Here is a 13,504-nt window from a genome sequence, read left to right on the forward strand (position 1 = left end):
TAACGCAGTTGGCTGCAGTGCTGCCCTCGGAGAAACACGTGCCCCCAAATAAAAGGACCAAAGCAGCCTCGCCGAATTTGGCGGCGAGGAGCCAGAGAGGAAAAGACCTGTCCCATAACGCCCGCCGCCTCACTCTAGTGGGAGAATCTTCCCATCTCTCCGCCCCCTTTCGCCGAGGGTGCCCGGCGCGCCCTTACCTGAGCTATCGCTTTTCCTCTTGCTGCCACTTCTCTTCTCCGCCTCCGCGGGTGACAGCGCCTGGCGGCCGTAGTCCCCTGGCGGGCACGCGGCCCCGGTCGGGGTGCTGGAGCCTAAGCTGGAAGAGTTGGAACACAGGACCGGCGGGCTGCTTCCCAGCTCCGGGGGCCCTCCCGAGTCCGGCTGGAGGCAGAGGCTGTGCCGAGCCGCGCTCGGCGGGGAGGACATCTGCGGGAGGTGCCAGTTGGTTTGCAGAGCTTGGTGCTGCTGCTGCTGGTGGTGGTGGTGGTGATGGTGGTGGTGGTGGTGGTGCCCCCTGTGATGCTGGCTGGCAAACATGCCCTCCTCGTTGGGGTATCCCGCGATTATGCAAGACGAGGAAGAAGTGGAGAGCTCGGGGTAGGACATGTGGTCAGATCTTCCATGGAGGGCGAGAGAGGATTGGGAGAACGGGTGCAAGCCTTGCGCGGTGGCGTGAGGGCTGCGCAGGCAGCCAAAGAGCGGGTGTTCCATAGCATGCAAGTCTCGGGTTCCAGGCAGAAGACTTCACGACGGTTCCAAACGCCACCACCCTCTGTCACTTTTCACTGGAAACCGTGTGACTTTTCCCCCTCCCAAAGCAATAGCCGCCCGCGTTTCTGCCGAGCTCGGATAATCCCGGTCCTGAGCCCTAGCGGCCAGTCTCCTTTACATATAAACACTCGGACCTGGAGAAGCTTCCCTCTGAGCTACTCAGATGTCAAGAGTAGGAGAGGTTGAAGCCAAAAGAAGGTGGTCCCAGAGAACTGCTTTCAGGGGGAAACGGCTCTGAGAGGTTATAAATAGAGTGTAATGTGAGCTGGGGGCTGGCTTAGGAGCCCAGTGCTGACCACATGCAAACTCCCTCCAAAACTCCCGCTCAGTCCGCGCAGTGCGCTCCCAGTTCCACTTCCTATCGCCGGCTGGACGCATGCAGCGCGTCCACGCCCGCCCGCCGCTGCCAACAGCCTGGACTGCAAGCGGCGCGCAGGGCGCCTAAACCCGAGCCCCGGCGGACAGCGGCTACCTTTCCCGCTCAGCCGGCCGTGGCGCCCGCCAGCTCCAACCCCTCACCCAGAGTCCAACCTGCTCACTTCTCTCATGAAAGGTGTCCTGTCAGTGTCACTTGGGCACTGTCACCTGCAGGAAAGCTTAGGGTGTGCCTAACTGTGGAGAAGCACGAAAGGAGTAGGATTAAGGAAAAGAATCAGAGCTAGTTTGGCGCGCACTCAGATTAAGGTTTTCCAAGTTAGCCTCAACTCCTGTCATGGGCTCAGTGGCGCTTCTAGCTTTTAATACAGCTGGTGTCTGTGGGTGGGTTGCTAGAGCGCTGAGACGCCAGATTCGAGGATACAGGAAAAGTTCCCCACCGGCAAGAAAGGGCCGTTCTCTGTGCCGCAAGGAACGAGACTTGGTAGGATCGAAGAAAGCATGGGGCCGTGACAGTCACAGATGTTCTGCTTCTGGCATCCTCGCCTGCGGTCCCAGGTGGGGTGTCTTCCCCTGCTCTCCTCAAATGTCCTCCCCCACACCGCCCTCGATTTCCGGGTCCCACTCCATTTCCTTGCCACTTGTCCGCCCAGAAAAACTTTTCCTGGATCAGGAGTATTCTAAAGCGATTTCATCCTAGTCACAAGCGATGTGTATATTGCATGTACATTTCCAGTCCTCTCCCCCACCTTGTTTCCCTCCAGAAATCCATCTCTCTTCCGCTCAAAAAATCAATCAGTTAATTGCACCCCTTTCACTCCCACGCCGCCATGGTTCCATTTACCAAACAAATATTACACGTTGGTATCCCTTAAAGTTCGGATCTTCCTGGTTACAATTTTGCATCCTAGAAAATGACTTAGAAAACTTGCCACCGGTGAATTAATGCCAGCGACGGCTGGGCTTTGATACTGCCACATGCTCGAAAGGCGACACTGTCTGCTAGGGGCCAAGTCGTTTACACAAGGCACGCACGCTGGCCGCGCATAATGAGCTGCGGGAACAGTTGCGCCCTGCCTGGGACTTGTCTTATCAGGAGAATATCGGCGCTCACCTATCCCTCCCGGGACCCCAAATGTGCCACCAGGAGCGTCGCCGTCTTACTTTCATTGTCTCAGGTGTCCAGAGGACGGGGGTCAGGTCTTGGAAGTTGTTAATGGGATTATTGGGGACAGCAAACTGGGCCAGGCATCTGGTTTGAATTAGGAAAATGTATTGATTAATCTTTGAGAAATGTCACCAAGGTAGAACATTTTTCCCTAGCCCTGTCCCTCAGGCTTCAGCCTGACCATCTCCTTTTTCTTTCAAGGATCCTGGAGAATAGTGGCTTTGCAATAAACCTTTACATCCGTGTGAAAGTTGAATTGTTTTCCAATGCTCAGAGGTGAGATGGGGTGGGAGTGATCAGGATTTCTGAGATTTGTTAGCGCTGCTTTCTTTAACGGAAATTGAGCCCTATTTTGAGGGAAATTAGTTTTGCAGACTTCGTTTAAAAAAAAAAAAAAAGGTTAAAACTTTTGTTCACCAGCTGCTCAACTTTTCAGTCTGGGTTTGAGCTGGAACCTGCTGCAAGCGTTTGACGGTAAGGCTTTCTTTGCCGATATGTTTTGGGAATCTAATATTGTTTTAGACTTCGAAAGGGGGTGTTCTTCACGTTGCACGTTTCTAAGGGTTTTAAGCGCTCGCAGGATAGCGTCCAGGGCTTAGATCTTAAGAATGTTTCTTCCTGCCACTCCCCAAGCCCTTGGCTCTTTAAGGATAAAAAAGGAAGGGATGTATTCTTCTAATACCGTCGGAATATTTTTTGAATTTTCATTGTGTTTATGGTTTCAATATGTGCTCTGATATTAAAAGTTAAAGTACAAAGAGCAACACTAAACTTCCCAAACTTAGGTAGCTCCTCTATGGATTCTGGGTGAAAGCATTAAAGGCTTTATCCAAGAAAAATTTAGGCAAACACCTCCATAGACAGTCACTAGAAATATTTATATAATACTGTCTACTAAACGTATTGTGGAAAATGTCAGCCAGGACTAATTAAAGATACACTTGAAAAAAAAAAAGATACACTTGATCTGCACACATCAATAAAAAACATCCATAAAGGTCCTTTTGGTTTGCATTACAGTGGTTTAGAGGGAGAGACACAATTAAGAAATGAATGGATTTGAATTTAACCAGTGTGTTTCAGGCAACCAGCAAACACACATAAGTTTTCATCTCCAGGAGCTGCCACTTCTCCTTGAACCTGCCCTGTGATTGTGCTGGGTTTTTTTCTCACTCACTGTGTCAGATGTTAACAACATGTCCAGAAATTTCTCCACAACCTGCCTCAGTCAGTCAGCTGAGTGTAGGACTAAAAGTCTGGTAAAGGAAAATTAGAAAAGGTTAGAAATGAGACGAGTCTCTTTGAAAGGCACACAATTAAAAGAAACCTAGCAGAAAAGGTCTTTTTAAGTGAAGACTCAAAACATCTATCAGTTAACATGAAGTCCTAATGTCTAATAGAAAGTATAAGGAAAATGTTATTTGGAAGAAAAAAGTGTGGTTCAAAGGAAAAAACAAGTGAAAAAGGAGGTCTGGATGCATTCCAGAATCAAATATGACTGGTCTGTTTTATCTGAATTTCTAAATATATGCTAATTATTCCATAAAGTTTTTTTTTTTTTTTTCAAAATTTTCATTCTTAGAACATTTGGAATAACAAAAAATATTAACTTACTATTTAGGCCATAGAGAATTTTTCTAATGTAATAACATGAAAAATCCTCAGCATTTCCTATAATAGCTGTATCAGTGTCTACATCTATAAAAACCAACATTGAAAGATACTTTTTACCTCTAATGGCTACTTATAGGGAGAATGGTAAAAATCACCAAACTTAGTAGAGAATTTCAATAGCTTTCATTTAAAACTATGTACAGTATAGTATTTATCCTATATTTACCATACACTTGAATTTCTCTGAAAAACATTTAATATTTTATGCAAGATTTTGATATCAAGCATTCAACAAGAGATTGAATATTTGAAAAATGTAAGCTGCTCATCTTTTGCAGGAAGCATCAAAATTATTTTAGACACGTCCTATGCTCTTTAAATTTCATAAGTGTGTATATCTATTATTTCTTCTGCTAAATGAAATGGTATTCAATAATAAAGGCAGAGGTATTTTTAAATTAAGAATGAGGAGAGAACTTAAGCAATCTGAAAAATTTATTTTTATACTTTAAGATTCACAATGATTCTTTCGAGTTGCCATTTTTGTATGTTTGTGACATGAAGTATGATGGGACTAAAAAAACTTAAATTAAAATCCTTAGCTACAGATAGAATAAAACTTTATTTTGAATTTTGCCTTCTGGATAAAATCACCTTGGTAACATATAGTCATGATATATGCATTTAAGTCCGGAAAATTACTTTGAAACCAGAATTTGTCTCTGAAAGTTTTGTTGAGAATATAAATATTATTTCTGTTATATTTCTCCAAGAAATAAAGGATTGGTTCTTTTGAAATGAAGAATTTTTAAAATATATTAAAATATGCTAAGTACCCAATGGTAATTTATGTGATTTATGATGCACTCCAGTTTTAGAAAACTTAAGAACTGCCTTTCTCCAGGAATTATGCACTATAAAATTTAAGGAACAGTTTGGCTACTGCATGTTATTTAGTGATTCTATGTATTTTACTGATTTTTAAAATAAGCTACTGTTCTTACACAACAGTAATTAGTGATTTCACAATAAAATCTGTTACATTTCTACATATACTAGGAGATACGAGTACCTGTTCATTACTCTGAGAGTATGATAACGTTGAACATATTTTGTTTTTCTATTTTCTATCTCTTCCTACATTTAGACTTATGATTTCTTTTAGAATTTGGTGGTTTTCTTCAAGTACCACGTAGTAAAAAATGTGCTGTAAAGTAGCATGGAATATAGATTGACTGATAATAGTAAATTTATAAGATTTGAGTAAAAATTCAAAATATATGCCATCTTCCCTAATGCCAGTTGCTTTCCATATACACTTCATGACATTCTAATTATCTTATTTGCAGGGGGGACAACAACTGCCTCTCAAGTTTCAAAAACTTCTTTTTGCCCACCTTAAATCAAATATTATTCAACAAAGTTAGTTTAAAATGATGCCTATGAGGAATAATTACATTCACTTCCTACATTTTCATTTGCACTCAAGTTGTACGTTATTTTTATTGATAAAGTATGCATCTTAAATTTTTGTAGTTGAAAACTGCCTCCTTTACATATCTAACTACATGATGTAGAGGCACAGGAATGCAAGACAGTTCCATAATGAAATGCTATATATTACATTATATATTCTATACCATCAAGCTCATAAGCATTAAATCTCTATCCATCCACATTTTAAGGAAAATAAACCATTTATTTCTCCCATGTCATAAAAAGCAATGCTATAGTTTTAAGTGGACTGAATTTAGAACAAGTTCATAAATCTTGGGGAACAAAAATTCAAACGAAACTAAACAGGCAAATTTTAGGTAAACCTTTAGTCTTCTGTTTCAGGTTTTCCGACTTGAAGAGTTTAACATGACTAATATAATTTTGGCGCCATGGTGGGTTATTCTTATGTGTTTTCGTCTTTCATGCATCAATTTGTAGCATGTTTTATTCTTAAAGTATTGCTTTCATTGTGAGCCTGGGTTTATAATTTGTATCACTAAAAAACTCTGTGTTTTAGTTGTGTTGGTATAGCTTCCCTAAAATATTTAGCTGCACACTCCAATTTTATATAATTCAGACTTGGCAGAGAAAGACTAGCTGCCTTTGATATCAACAGTTTTGTTTATATGAAAAAAGGGAAAATTCTTTGCTTACCAAACAAAATGGAAAGTGAAGGCCAAATACAAGATGTCTTACAACGAAATATTTTTAAGGGTTTAATATTAGTACTTTGATTCAGTTTAGATTCATAAACGATTTTAAGAAACGACCTGAGTATTTTCATACAATGTACTGAACATATGAAAATGGATCAAGACAAGAATGAAATGACTAAATGACGACTGTCTGCTAATGCCTCAGTTGACCTAAGAAATTAGAAGGATGATTGGAGGACAAAGTCAAGGGAAAACCAGAGATGATATTTAGCAGGGGAAAAGAGGGAGAAATAAGATATGCTTAAATATACAGAAAATAATTCTACGCTTGTAATTCATAAGCCACATACACCTATAATAATGGTAAAAGGATCCCAGGTGCATGTTTTAGTTTAACTGGAATTTTTAAAATGAGTAATCAGAAAGGTTTATGTTTAAACAAATAGATGCCACTTAGATTTTTGACAAAAGTAATAATAATAAAATACCACTTGAGAAAGAGTTTCAAGTAATTGCACAAGCATAATGTGAAATGTTGGTAGCAATGGAGTCAGTGCCTAGAAATGTGCAAGCTACTGAATGTCTGAGGTTCTGAATGATTGGTGCCTTCTCAGCTTAAAAATCTGTAACCCGAAACTCATTGTAATCCATCGTTTGCTAAATTCTATTTATTTTTAAAATGATATTTTTGCTAAGTTGGGGTAATAGTATATTGGAAGGGAATAAGCTGGATTTCAACAGCTTTTAGAGACTGAGCGGGGGGCAAAAAAAAGTATTGGGCTAACTGCATCCTAAAACACTTCAAAGTACAAGAGAACCCAGTAGAATAAAGCACAAACTACAACTCAGAAGGGATATCATCTCTGAGCCCCAGGGCTAGGTTAGGACAATTCCTTCTACCATCAGCTAACAGTTGATTTACCAGCAAGGAGACCAGTGGTCAAAGGAAAGCTTTTTGCATACTGCATGAGTGTCTAAGTACCAGTTGAAAACTCTTCAACACAGAGCAGCTATACAAGATAATACTCCCTGCTTGGAATTCATTTTGCATGAACCTTGGCTTATAACCTCAGAATTGCAGGTATTTCTTTGGTCAAATTTCTAAAGGTTAATTCTTGAAGGCATGAGTAATAATGGACAGGAAAATAGTCATGATTGAAAAAGTCAAAACAATCTTGGAAAACTTTCTGATAAAATACAGTAAATCTTAACTAGGGATCTTGAAAGTGGGCTGTGTGAGCAGTGGGAAACCTGAACAGTTCTTTTCTTTAATCTAGAGCACCTGTAGCAATCTGCAGCAGCATTTCTGCAATAACTTAAGAGGATTCCATGTGCAGGTTAGAGTAAGTGTCCATGAAGATATAGTCAATTTAAATAAATCTGACCCATTATCAAATACAGTAACGCATCCACTTGCTGCAAACGACTTTATGAAAATTTCCCTGATATAGTAAATATAGAGAAATATAGCTCAACTCTGACTTTCTAGGATAACTGTTGCTTTTTTTTTCTTTCAAACAGTTACCATCTGTGGGCCAGTAGTCCCTGTCAGTTGCTTATGAGATGCTTGGTTTCCTCCAAGTTTTGTTCTTAGTCACCTCCTGTATCCTGCATTATGCAGTTAATGATGTGATTCAATCAGAGTAAAAAGCTGACTTGCTTTGGATTATTAAGATCAGATTTTCTAAAGTACATGGCCTACCCATCATCCAATAGGCCCTGCCAAGGCAGATGGCTCAGGCCTAAGTGGCATCACTTGGAATTATTCTTCCAGTTTTGAAGATACGCACATAACTATGAAACTCCACAAAAATCTCCACTGTTGTATGTGTGGTGACAAAGTTGAATGAGTATCTTTTAAAAATATATAAAGAAGCACATAGAGGCTTTTAAACATTACATGCTGTAAATCTGAGGTTGTTGAATTAGCTGTTGGTGTTCCTCTTTCTGTAATAATACTAAAGATTTGTCAATCCATGTAAATAGTTCTGTTATGAAGATATAATTTGTCTTAAATTTTAGCAATCACTATCATGGGGCATTTGTGACCAAATAGAACCAAATCTAACCCTTTGACTGCAAGGAAATCAAACCAGTCAATCCTAAAGGAAATCAACTCGAATATTCATTGGAAGGACTGATGCTGAAGCTGAAGCTCCAATACTTTGACCACCTGATGTGAAGAGCCTACTCATAGGAAAAGACCCTGATGCTGAGAAAGATTGAAAACAAAAGGAAAAGGGGATGGCAGAGGATGGGATAGTTAGATAACATCACCGACTCAGTGGACATGAATCTGAGCAAACTCTGGGAGATAGTGAAGGACAGGGAAGTCTGGCGTACTGCAGTCTGTGGGGTCACAAAGAGCTGGACATGACTTAGCGACTAAACAACAACAATATAACCTAGTCATGACTAAAACAAAAAAATGGGTTAGGTTCTTTTCACTGTAGTAGCAATTGCAGTGATCATAATTGCTAAATTTCAACTTCAGGTTAACAAGTCCCATATCAGTCTGTCTTTGAACAGATCATTGCCAATCCAGTTTCTCAAATCAGAAGCAGGAACCCATGCTTGACAAGCCCTCCATTCTCACCTGTCTATATGTAATCAGTCATCAGAGTCGTCTGACTATACTTCTTTAATATTCATTAACTTCACCCTTCTCTCCATCACCAATGCTGTTACCTTATTGGGGGGCTTCACTGTTCTTACTTGGATGACATGGAGCTCTCCATTGCAATATACTTACTAAGAGCATCACCACATCTCCAAAAGCCAGAAGGAGAATGGGTTTGAATCTTAAGTCTGTCATTTTCTGACTCTGTCAGTGCATTCATTTGTTAACTCAAAAGAATACTACAATGAATGAATTCAACGATATTGTGAGTGTGCCTAATACAATGCCTAGGAGGAGAAGGGGACGACAGAGGATGAGATGGCTGGGTGGCATCACCAACTCGATGGACGTGAGTATGAGTGAACTCCGGGAGTTGGTGATGGACAGGGAGGCCTGGTGTGCTGCGATTCATGGGGTCACAGAGTCGGACACAACTGAGCGACTGAACTGAACTGAACATAAGCTTGATACACATGGAATAAATTTAAGCTAAATCTAGAGCTGCACTGTTAAATATAGCTTCCTGTGGTTATTGAGCATTTGAAATGTGTCTAGTCTAAATAAAGATGTGCTTCAAGATTAAAAGGCACATCAGATTTCAAAGACTTCACGTGAAATGAATAAACTTTCATACTGACTACATGTTAAGATGATATTTGCTAGATATACTGGTCTAAATAAAGTATATTATTATAATCAATGTTCTTTTTCCTTTTTCAATGTAGCTACTAGAATATCTAAAATGACTAATGTGGCTTAAGTAAGATTTCTCTTGGACAGTGCTGATCTAGAGAATGTAATTTAACTTTTTTTTTCTTTTATTCTCTCTCTCACAAATAGGTACCAAATTACATATATATATATATATGCATGTATCTGTCAAAATGATGTAAGACCTGAAATCTCTCTGTAAGTTGATCCTCTTGACCCCATGATTAGGAGCTTCACAATGTGGTACCACACCTGGAAATCTCCAGAACAAGATCTCAAGGAAACACAGGAAATTCCTGGAGTGGCAAAACATCCTATTTGAAGATATTCAATTATTCCTCTGTGCATCAGGAGCATCGCCATGACTTAACTATTCATATGCTTGAAAGAGTTTGTTTAGCAAGAGCCTTTGCAGGAAAATAAAAAGAGCCAGCTATATTATTGATGATGGACTAGACAATGCCGTCATGGTGAGTTAACCTCTACATCTTATTCCCTGGGCAAAAGTTTAGTTCTTATTCCTACAAATTTTGATGTAAAATGGTGGGCTCTCCAGGCAGATACTAACCTCATGAATTAGACATCTCAACATGTTCCTCCAAAACAAAACTTCACAGCAGGGGAAGATGGAAGTGGAGGGTCACACACCTGGTCTTATATACTTGGATGCGAGGTGATACATGTCATTTTTACTTACAGCTTGTAGGCCAGAACAAAGCCTAACAGACCTGCAAGGGGCCTGGAAAAAATTCTGGAGCACATGGTGGACTGGTGAACAGTAAATGTGTCTGCCACATCAGGATTTGGTAGACTTCAAATTTGTTCCTTACAGGCCTAGTTCACACCACTAACTGTATATTCCTTGAGTCTTTCTGGAATCTTAGGGTAATGTTTTTCAAGTACAGTGTCTGGCACAAAGTACTCAATAAATATACTCAGCAGAACGCTTAGATCTGTAAGTTTCACTGTATCTTTGGGCTTTAGGACCCCTGTAGTTGCTGTATCAAATCAGGAAAGTGTAACTGTTGCATCTCTAACGGCAAAGAAAATTAACTGATAAAAATGCTCAGCCCAGCTTCAGTTGTATTTGGTTTTTATAGTTTTTGCTCTGTTTCTTTGTCCCAGAGCAGAAGTGCATACCTAACCTTCGTGGGAATTAGAACAAGAGTTGTGTCCACGCACAACGAGAGAGTGGTTCAAATTCTTGGCGGAATTTGTCTTCAAGTGTCTGCACTTGCGCTGGGACACCCATCTCTACATGTGAATTAGAGTCATTCCCTGTCAGATACTATGTTTTATTTTCAATCAGTACTGTCCATTCTGTAATGGTTCATTGCATAGACTTGAAGATGACATTTTGGGCTGTGTCTTGTATTTGTCACTTACTCGCACTTTGACTGTGGTCAGGTTAATTAACTTCTTGTGTCTAGGTTTTCTCATTTTTAAAGAAAGATGTTTATTTCTATAGTTTCATGTTGGCAAACTAGCAAGTCCATGTAAGTCTAGACTTAATACTAAGACTACTATATCAGTGAAAGATACTGTTATCATAGTGATAATTTTTATTATTGTCTATCCTAAAGATCTTATTCTGTCTAAAAAGAATACTTTAATAAAAGTATTCACTTATATATATGTATATATGTGTGTATATATATATATTCATTCATCCATTTCCCCCTCAGTTAACACTCTAATATCTTGAAACATCTTGACCTAGGACAAGATTCCATGCATGCTTGTTGAATGAGTAAATGATATACTAACAATGTAACTACTATCAACATTTTGTACATAAATGATCATACATTTAGTTTGCATGCATTTCACTTGACTTTTCACTTGCTTCAAAATATGATTTTAAAAAACCTCCTGGCATATAAAACCTAGATATTGGGGTGAGTGACAAAAAACTCTTCAGTATGGCCAAAAGAATTATTAAGTTCTAAGGAAGAAGCTATATAACATTGCTTAACTATAGTACTTTGGAATACACTTAGAGTAGTACTTGGCACATTTTATTTTAGGTTTTACTGCATCCAGACTTTGCTTTAAAGATAATTAATTTCTCTTTAATAGCACATTTTTAGTGAAATAATAACAATTGGACAAATCCTACCTTCAAATATGTTGAAATATGCAGCCCCTTGAACTCCAAATAAATAGAGATTTTAACGGTGAAGAAAATCCTCCCCCAAATAACATTACAGAATTTAAAATTTAACATTTATGCATGACTTATGCTTCATTTATATATTAAGTGTATATAAAGTGTACTAAAAATAAGCTAATTATTACACAGGTAATGATCAGGACTCTATATTATCTATTCCTGAATAATGTCAGATAGCTATATTAGATATACATGAACCTAATTTTTTTATATGACTACCATTTCTATTATTTTTAATTGAATCTCTTCGTAGTTCCAGAAAGGTTTACTGGTGATTTACAGTCAAACTTGATATTAACAAAATAAATTAACACAAAGAAAGGAAAACTTCCTAGAGCAGTTGTTGCAGAACCCTAAATATCAGAAGGACCCTCTTTTTTTTAACAAAAGAAATTCATTATAGAACCAACTATCTGAAGTGAACAATGAGAAGCAGAGCAGTCATGATTGACTCAGATAAAGGGACTCTGGTACATGCCTACAGTTCTGCCTTCTCCTCACCTACCTGCCACAAGTTTATGGGTAGCATCTACAAAGAATGAAAGGAGCTAGGTACACAATCTGAAACCACTAATCTCCCTCATGTATACAACCCACCTGGTAAAATGACCTCTGAAGTGCCATACCTGTGTTTTCCTGATCCACTGATGTATTCGATAGGCATACTCCTGGAGTAAATATTTGAGTCATATTATTTTCTTCTATTTTTGTCTTCAAGTGTCTAGTAACCAGCCCTTAAGATTTTCTATTAAAAATATGTATAGATTGTCAAACTATGCAACTGAAGAAATATTTTAGTGGAGAAGATTTTGATGTAATAACCCTGTACTTATCGAGAGTCAAAATTAAAAGAAAAAAGCTAGATGAGGGATATTTCCATAAGATCTGAACAGCACAATGTTATTAAGCAGAATCCAAAAAGGATCTAATCTGTACAGAACTCAGTGCCAGAAAAACAGATTGCCAGACTGAAAAGGGGGCAAATAACACAAAATTTTAAATTATCAAAGAAAAAATGCATGTGATCAAGAAATAGAAAATAGTGCAAGCTACTTGTAATCAAAATGCAGGTTAAAGGATATCTTATTTTCCTCCTACCAAATTGACAAAGTTAAAGTCAAGTGGGCCTTAGAAAGCATCACTACGAACAAAGCTAATGGAGGTGATGGAATTCCAGTTGAGCTGTTTAAAATCCTGAAAGATGATGGTGTGAAAGTGCTGCACTCAATATGCCAGCAAATTTGGAAAACTCAGCAGTGGCCACAGGACTGGAAAAGGTCTGTTTTCATTCCAGTCCCAAAAAAGGCAATGCCAAAGAATGCTCAAACTACCGCACAATTGCACTCATCTCACACGGTAGTAAAGTAATGCTCAAAATTCTCCAAGCCAAGCTTCAGCAATACATGAACCGTGAACTTCCAGATGTACAAGCTGGTTTTAGAAAATGTAGAAGAACCAGAGATCAAATTGTCAACATCTGCTGGATCACTGAAAAAGCAAGAGAGTTCCAGAAAACCATCTATTTCTGCTTTATTGACTATGCCAAAGCCTTTGACTGTGTGGATCACGATAAACTGTGGAAAATCCTTCAAGAGATGGGAATACCAGACCACCTGACCTGCTCTTGAGAAACCTATATGCAGGTCAGGAAGCAACAGTTAGAACTGGACATGGAACAACAGACTGGTTCCAAATAGGAAAAGGAGTACGTCAAGGCTGTATATTGTCACCCTGCTTATTTAACTTCTATGTAGAGTACATCATGAGAAACGCTGGGCTGGAAGAAGCACAAGCTGGAATCAAGATTGCCAGGAGAAATAACAATAACTTCAGATATGCAGATGATACCACCCTTATGGCAAAAAGTGAAGAGGAACTAAAAAGCCTCTTGATGAAAGTGAAAGAGGAGAGTGAAAAAG

The 13,504-nt window shown here is 39.2% G+C and overlaps 1 protein-coding gene and 1 long non-coding RNA gene across 3 annotated transcripts in view; one reads left to right on the forward strand and one right to left on the reverse strand.

Annotated features, from left to right (window-relative positions):
* The window catches only part of MEOX2 (mesenchyme homeobox 2), a 75,852-nt gene extending 74,747 nt beyond the window's left edge, over nt 1-1,105 (reverse strand). The window contains exon 1 of the mRNA XM_010862155.1: nt 198-1,105. Within this exon, the coding sequence (XP_010860457.1) occupies nt 198-711 (514 nt within the window). The 5' untranslated portion in view covers nt 712-1,105. The remainder of the gene's footprint in view (nt 1-197) is intronic.
* A 1,649-nt stretch (nt 1,106-2,754) lies between these two features.
* LOC105004521 overlaps nt 2,755-13,504 on the forward strand; it is a 15,321-nt gene continuing 4,571 nt past the window's right edge. Inside the window, exons 1-3 of one of the 2 annotated variants that reach the window (XR_827227.1) lie at nt 2,755-2,788; nt 9,542-9,882; nt 10,538-11,841. This is a non-coding gene — a long non-coding RNA (uncharacterized LOC105004521). Of the gene's footprint in view, nt 2,789-9,541; nt 9,883-10,537; nt 11,842-13,504 lie in introns of those variants that run through there. The other variant, XR_827228.1, reaches the window with a different exon arrangement.

This window comes from Bison bison, unplaced genomic scaffold, assembly GCF_000754665.1.
Source record: "Bison bison bison isolate TAMUID 2011002044 unplaced genomic scaffold, Bison_UMD1.0 scf7180017864479, whole genome shotgun sequence".
Taxonomy (NCBI): Eukaryota; Metazoa; Chordata; class Mammalia; order Artiodactyla; family Bovidae; genus Bison; species Bison bison.